This window comes from Bactrocera oleae, chromosome 3, assembly GCF_042242935.1.
Source record: "Bactrocera oleae isolate idBacOlea1 chromosome 3, idBacOlea1, whole genome shotgun sequence".
Taxonomy (NCBI): domain Eukaryota; kingdom Metazoa; phylum Arthropoda; class Insecta; order Diptera; family Tephritidae; genus Bactrocera; species Bactrocera oleae.
The window spans coordinates 20855610-20863049 of record NC_091537.1 but is presented as its reverse complement, the minus strand read 5'-3'; the positions used below and the strand labels follow the sequence as shown (position 1 = coordinate 20863049).

General features: G+C 32.5%; 1 protein-coding gene across 1 annotated transcript; it reads right to left on the bottom strand.

The window, feature by feature from the left end:
- Nucleotides 1-627: 627 nt before the first annotated feature.
- LOC106623691 (uncharacterized) lies at nt 628-5338 on the bottom strand. Its single transcript, XM_036366776.2, has 4 exons — nt 4885-5338; nt 3603-4264; nt 2900-3528; nt 628-1639 (listed from the first exon to the last, which is right to left on the bottom strand). Exons 2-4 carry the CDS (start codon nt 3825-3827, stop codon nt 1573-1575), a joined length of 921 nt encoding a protein of 306 aa, XP_036222669.2. The 5' UTR covers nt 3828-4264; nt 4885-5338; the 3' UTR covers nt 628-1572.
- Nucleotides 5339-7440: the final 2102 nt, after the last annotated feature.

The window sequence follows — 7440 nt, the reverse complement described above, 5'->3', positions numbered from 1 at the left end:
GTAGTTAAAGCGGAATTATGTCTACCAAACTGCAACAACTGTTGACCTAGCGAATTAAATTTTAAATTTATAAACTTAACATATACATATATACACTTACATTGATTCCTAAATGCCATATGCCTAAGCTCGTAATAAAAAGACACTATATTGTTGTTTGTTATAAGAAAATTGCAGTAAATTTGCATACAATAACTAAATTCACACAAAACATGTTTGTTTTCACGCAGTCGTTGAAAGCAAAAATCATATCGAAGTTAAAAAAACAAAATATATAGGAAATAATGTAAACTCAATAGCTGTTTAAAGTATTAAAAGTATTAAAATTTCATTTAATTTACAGCACTTAAGTAGACTTGTATATTTGAAACGAAAAACATACAAAATTACCTAAAGTCATAAATGAATTTCTCCCCCCTCTCTACTTCCTCTTTTATATACACTTACTACATAACTAAATATGTACTCGTTTTTATCATTTGCAATATATCTTAATAATATATTATATTATATAATGTGTACTGAACTGCACTAAAATGTTGAGATGAAGTAAAATAAAACAATGAAATAACAAAACAAAAAACAACAATGTCTTATGAATTTTAATATTTATTATAAATGACAAATGACAAGCACAATAAGAAATCCTTATACATATATAATATATATATATACACTTAGTAAACATGTATATTAGGTTGAGCCAAAAACTATGCTAACACATTTATGGGTTAAAATGTATCTATATACATAGAAAAAATATCCCTGCAAGGAAAATTTTGTATCTTAATTTTAAAAATTCTCGGTAAGCATTCAAAGACTGCCTTATAAGTAACACGTAAAAAAAGTTCATTAAAACTACAAGCTTCTCGAAAACCGATTTCAGGGAACTTTTTTCAATTAAAAAGATCGTTTATAAAGTTTTTGATGTGTTATTTATATGGGAAACTTAGAATGCTCATCGACACCTTTTAAACCTAAGATACAAAATTTCCCTTGCAGGGATATTTTTTTCCTGGACAGGGTAATATTAAGTTTGCCACGAAGTTTATAACGACGTTTGTAAGGAAACGTCGGAGAACCTATAAAACATATACCTATATATGTACGTATATAAATGATCAGCGTGACGAGCTGAGTAGATTTAGAAATATTCACCTGTCTGTATATACACGTACTAGTTCATCAGTGTTTGAAATATCGATCTGAAATTTTGCACATTTTCGAAACTGATATCGGAACACTATAGCATATAGCTGCCATACAAACTGAACGATGATAAATGAGCAAAATCAAGTTATTGTATGGAAACTTCTTTATTTGTGAAGGCTAAGTTTCTAGTTTCGGTGCAACCGAAGTTAGCGTTTTTTTTCTTGTTTTTGTTTTTTTATATGTATATATGTATGTTCATTTTAACCTATAAATTTGATAGATTAGTTTTTTTGGCTCACCCTAATGTATAATGTATAAAACGCATTTGCTTATGGATTTTTCACATTGTATTGTTCCCTTTTATGATTCGAAATGTGTGTGCTCGTACATTCAACTGGATCGCGTGCTTTCTTTGTGCGCTTATTCATTTGGAGTATCTTTAGCAAGCTCTAGAGGAAACGTGGCGATGATGCTAAGCAGTTTTTTTCTGAAAAGATATTCATATTTGCATATAAAGCAATTAAATAATTAGTAGTAGTAACATCCACTGGCTGCCGGCTAGAACTACAGCAATGAGCCAGAAGCTTTATTCTCAAATATTTTCAAAAATTGTTTATTCTCGGGAGGAAAATTCCAAAAACATTTTTTGTTGTCGTTTTAAAGATTCATCAACATGCAAAAATTTCTTTTCACTTATAAAACTTTTTATTAAGGATTAAAGCCCTAAATAATAAGCGTCATCTCAAGTTGCGTTGGCACACATGAATCTTAATATTTGTTAAACTACTAGACCGATCTGATAAAATTACTTTATAACTAAAACATATCGTACACAAATAATCCACACTATCTTTCTATAATTTTTTAAAACTTTATAAAGTCCTGATTGCCCCCTTCTTTTGACTAATTTAAATAAATCTTGTCTCAATCACTCCTACCTAACCTAAGACAGTCTTATCTAAGTAACTGGAACAGGCCTTAGTTTATATTCGACCAAGAACTATAAACTTGGCAACATTCCTCAAAATTATAACTTCCGTAAAACGACAAACAAAAAAAGATCAAATATTTGTGAATAAATTTCTAAAGAGGTATTATTGGCGCTTAAGAACTTCTTCAGTCCTGATATTAGGCCTCAGCAACAGAATTCCATATTCAACATATTCGGGATAAGTTTTATACAGGTACAACTAAGACATAGCAATCACAGAAGTTTTCGTCAATTTAAGAAAAGCTGAAAGGAGGAAGTGGTTGCTAATATCGGAAAATACGCTTCGGACGCTATTATTTAATATTCCGACGGTATCCAAGCCGTAAGCCTTAAAATTAACTTTTAGTTAATAAATCATGTGCACTAATGTCGATACATTTTTGACGCTTGTAATTCTGCAAAATGCTTGTGCCCGCTTGACGTAAACCGGACGTTGTCATTGCTCGAGCGCTTAAGCACTATTTTCGTTGACATTAGTCAGAACTGGTATCGGCAGTAAGTTTTTAGTAATAGACTCAAAGTGCTCCGTCAATATATTTATTACTCTGTCCTTTATCTTTCCATACTTTGAGTTTTTGTCAAGTACCAAGAATTCGACATTCGAAGTAAAACTCTTGTGATTTGGATCGTGGGGATCAACCCCCTTACTTAAAGAGAATACATCTAATCCGTTTACACCCACCGATTACCTCCTTTCTACCTTATTGTTTGATATACAAGTATATAAATCGATTAATTCCACAAAGTAATACTTACAAAAATGAAGATGACCGCTTGTTGCGACAACCTCCATTTACGTCGCGGTATTGATGTGTTCGGCAGCGTTGCCCATAACCTTTGACTGGTGGATAGAGCGATGATCTTGGGGTTTGCAGCATGCTAAATTTGTTTACAACGTTCTGATGGTGATTTTGCGCCTTTAGTAAAGTTCCCGAAAACTTCGGTGATTCTTCTTGAACAGCAATTGGCGAGATAAGTGATGGCTTCAATGTTATTGGATGCGCTGTTGATAATCTGGAAATAATTCTATTGTGTGAACGTGGTTTAGACACCGACTTAGTTGAATGTAGCAATCTGGAACTGGTCGCGATGCTTTCTTGTGTTGTGTCACTTGGTATTGCTTGTGATGCCGCCGTTAATAGATTTGTATTATAATTTGTTTGGTTCATAGTTGTTGCAATTGGTGTTGAGTTCATGTTTGTGGATTCTTCTAATTTTGTTGGCAATAATGTTGTTTGGGTCGATGGTGTGGTTACTACTTGCTGCGACGCTGTTGAGCAAATCGCTTCATGCGAAGTCGTTACTTTCGGCGGTTTTGTGAAATTCAAGGGCTTAACTGTTAAATCCTCTTCGTCATAATAATAATCTTCCTCGCCAAAGTTCTCCTGCATCAGAAAACAACAAATAATAATAGTGTTTATATAAATATTTTAGGTACAAAAAACGCCTCTGTACTTACATCACCGAAGCCACTATTATCCATTTCTATGATAGCCACATCCTTAATATTGATGCGTATATTGTATTTACCACTTTGCCTTTGATCATAAATAACTTTGGCGTCTGCATTGTCCGCGGACAACTCATCATTAACCGGTTGTCCACTGGCTGTCGTTCGTAAAAGCAATAAGGCCAAGAAAACCCCTGCAGCAACTTGCCGCTGAACCAGTTCTAAACTTTTCATTTCGTTTGAACAAATATCCACAAGTCAAGTTTAGTCACTAAGTATAGGCCAAATCAGTTCCACTGATGCGTCCACTGCGTTTGCCGGCTGCAGACTGAATAGCAAAAGGTGAATAGAGTTGGGTGTATGGCTGAAGAAGAAGGTTTTTATGGCTAACATTTCTATAGAGCATGTTATATTGACTTGTCTCTGCTTGTCCATACATAAGAATGTGTGTGTGACAGTGTGTACAAAGAACAAAGTGCCGAAAGTTATTTTAGAACTTCTACCATACGTAGGCTTATGCTCAATAAAAGATGGTCATGGATGCTGGACATGCTCGCTTTGTATTATATTTGTGGTTATGTAAATACATCCAAGAGAAGTTCAATTATAAGAATATCAGATACAAAGTTTTTATGCGTGATTGGTTCACTCGTCTTTAGGCGGGTTGTGAACTGATTAAATAAGTCCGTATATGCATTTGTTTTGATAGTGGAATACCAAGGTTGTCAGGTACAAAAATGGAAGAAAGAAAGTATATATGGATTAATTTAAATCTACTGCCCAAAACTAGGCTGCCATAATCTCGTACAATAAAACGACTTTTCTTAGGCCAATTCAATACAATTAGACGCCGTAGCTCTTTTTAAAAGAATTCTTTGTAAATGGAAATACAAAACCCGAAATAATTTGGAAATATTTGCCGAGATATAAATAACAAACAGTTGTAGGTATTTTTTTACAAAAATTTTGTTTTTCCAAAAATTTTGTTTTTTTATAATCTACAAATTTTACCCTTAGGCTAAGCAAAAAAAAATTTATTTTTCGCTCCACCCTAGTGGCCAAATGCGTTAAACTTTCGAACAATAACTACCAAAAAGTTTCATATCGAAATTATAATCTAAAATTTTCTGTATTTTTTTTAAATTGACGTATAATGCCTTCAAAAAACCTTTTTTTTAATTAAAAATTTCTAGCTATTTAATTATTATGTTACAGTTCACACTAAAAATAATTATCTAATATACAAGAGAAACATTTTTTTGTCCGCAACAAAAAAAAGTTACATACTCACATCCTGTCAAGAACCTTTAATGAACGGCCGCTTTTTTAGCATCAAAACAAAACGATTATTTTGAGTAACTAATAAACTTTCCCTTTTGAAAATATTCCTTTTCCATTTAGCACACCTCTAAGTTTCTCGAAAACAATATTAAATAATAGCGGTGTCTTTTGTCTGTTAGACAAATAGACTTTATAACTCTTCGCTAGTGAGACAGGATTATGCTAATGTTGTTATGTACCTTGCTGTTGAAGTGAAACATACGAAAGTGCATATGTTTGCATATACCGTTGTTTGTAGATAGGGGTACATACGTGCATACATACACTCACACTCTGAGTATACGTGAGTTAGACCACATTTACAATAAATATTTGTTGCAGCGTTCATTGAACTCTGGTTTGCTCTGCTAAACGTTCTCCTCTGTTCACTGTGAAAAAGGTAAATATACTAGTAGTGTCTTCCCTACAATTCGGCGTCTTTTGTAACAACGGTAGCGCTGAGACAGCGAAAACTAATCTGGTGGAAAGATTGTAAACAATAATCCTTTTGTTCTGCATCGATGCAGTGCATTCTTACATTCAGAGTTCTAGGTCAAAGCGTATGACACTGAAGGAAGAGCAATAATGTTTTTGTAAAATATCAACACATACATATGTATGTATGTACGTATGCATGTGTGTACATCAAGGCGGTACTAAGTGTTGGAAGAAAATTTGTAGTATTTCGTCATTCTGAGGAAATTTGTTGATCTTTTTTGGTCTTTCTTTGTTTATTGAGCTCTAGATAAAGATAAATATTAGTAATTTAAATAGTTAAAGACCACCCTAATATATATACAAGTATGTTTGCGTGTCAATAAACACGGTTTTGTGTCCATGCGATTATACATACATACACACTTATTTACTAAAGATTTACAACGCAGACCGCAATTTCGACATGGTCGGGTTTCTACTAGGAAAGCTCAATAAAAGACAACAGGTAATCAATTATAATTTAATTTGAAATACTGTGTATTTCAAGAAACTAATTGATAATTATACTCAAAGAAGTTAATTCTTTTTTTTTTTTTGGTTACGTTAAAAAAATTGTGGCTTGTATCATCATTAAGAATGTCTTAAGGGGCTAGGCCAGTGTAGAATCATAGAAAAGACTTGACTTTAACAACTTTTTTTGAAAGTGAAAAAAGCGATCTTAATCTACGTAAGACTTGTAAAAAATATTCTAAAAGGGGTTTTCAAGAAGAAATAAAATTTTAAAAATGATTTCGAAAAGTGACCGCCGTGGCTAACTCGCATAAATACCAGCGAGGCTCAATTTTCGACCACTTTTTGCGGCAATTACGGCCGTATGTCAGCAATAACAAACCAAACAGTGCACTTTTGAGGATTTAACTGTTTGTGGATTATGTTATCATTACTATCATTCAACCAAAAGTGAACTTCATTGCTGAACAAACTGTTTCTGTGAAAATCTGGAACGGTGGCTATCTTGTGTTGAGCCCATTTACCGAACGTGCCACGTAAGATGGTCGTTCGTATTCAATTCACGCACGAGTCTAATTTTGTAAGCCCGTAGTATATGTAGTATATTAAGTTTGCCACGAAGTTTGTAACACCCTGAAGGATATGTCAGATATCATATAAAATGTATATATAAATGATCAGCATGATGAGCTGAGTCGATTTAGCCATGTCCGTCTGTCTGTCTGTATACCTATATGCGAAATAGTCCCTTAGTTTTTAAGATATCGATCTGATATTTTGTACATGTACTTTTCTCCCCAAGAAGCTGCTAATTTGTCGGACCCCCAGAGATTTGCATGAATTTTGGCGGAAAGTTTTGTTTTATCATAAAACAAAGTTCTGCCAAAAATTTTTTTTTTAAAATTTTCCTAAGAGCTGTACGAAATTGAAAATTTCACTGTTTTCCCGATTTTATGAGTTTATTTATTTAATATTTCAGAAACTATTGTATATTAAACAAAGAACTCTCGTGAGTTTTCAAAGGACACTTAGAGGTATGGGAAAAATTGTTTTGAAATAAAATATTGAAAATTACCAAAATTAAAAAATTTTGAATTGTGGAAAATCGTTAAAAGTAACCATTGCGGATGCCAAAATGTTTTATATTATAACTCTTACATATCTAAAGAAATTTTGAAATTTTCAGAGGGGTGTTCTTTTCGTTTCAAAGATATGAATTTTTGAATTTTAGAAAAATACTTTTTTTTTAAATTTAAAAAAAATTTTTTTTTGTAGAATATTATTATTCTATCGAAATTTGAGGTATAAAATATTTTTCTTATGTTAAAGTCTTTTTTGTTTTGTTTATTTATTGTTATTAGTTTTACATCCCATTAACATGAAACATTTTTTTAGATTATTAAAAGTTGAATTGAGTTAAAAGTTGGGGAATGACCCATTCAGATTTCGCTGCTACCGAAGTTAACGTGTTTTCTTGTTTTGTACTGACATACATATACTCTTCTACAATGGGAGTGGTGGTAACAAGAAAATAACAAGAACATATCTACGTACATACAAACATAATAAATAGTCTACC

What these genes read in the sequence shown, in the direction of transcription:
- LOC106623691 (XM_036366776.2), bottom strand. Translation starts at nt 3,827, where the DNA reads ATGAAAAGTTTAGAACTGGTTCAGCGGCAAGTTGCTGCAGGGGTTTTC. An exon ending in ATAATAGTGGCTTCGGTGAT is followed by an intron (nt 3,529 to 3,602) that starts GTAAGTACAGAG and finishes TTTCTGATGCAG; the next exon opens with GAGAACTTTGGCGAGGAAGA. An exon ending in AAGCGGTCATCTTCATTTTT is followed by an intron (nt 1,640 to 2,899) that starts GTAAGTATTACT and finishes ATATCTTTTCAG; the next exon opens with AAAAAAACTGCTTAGCATCA.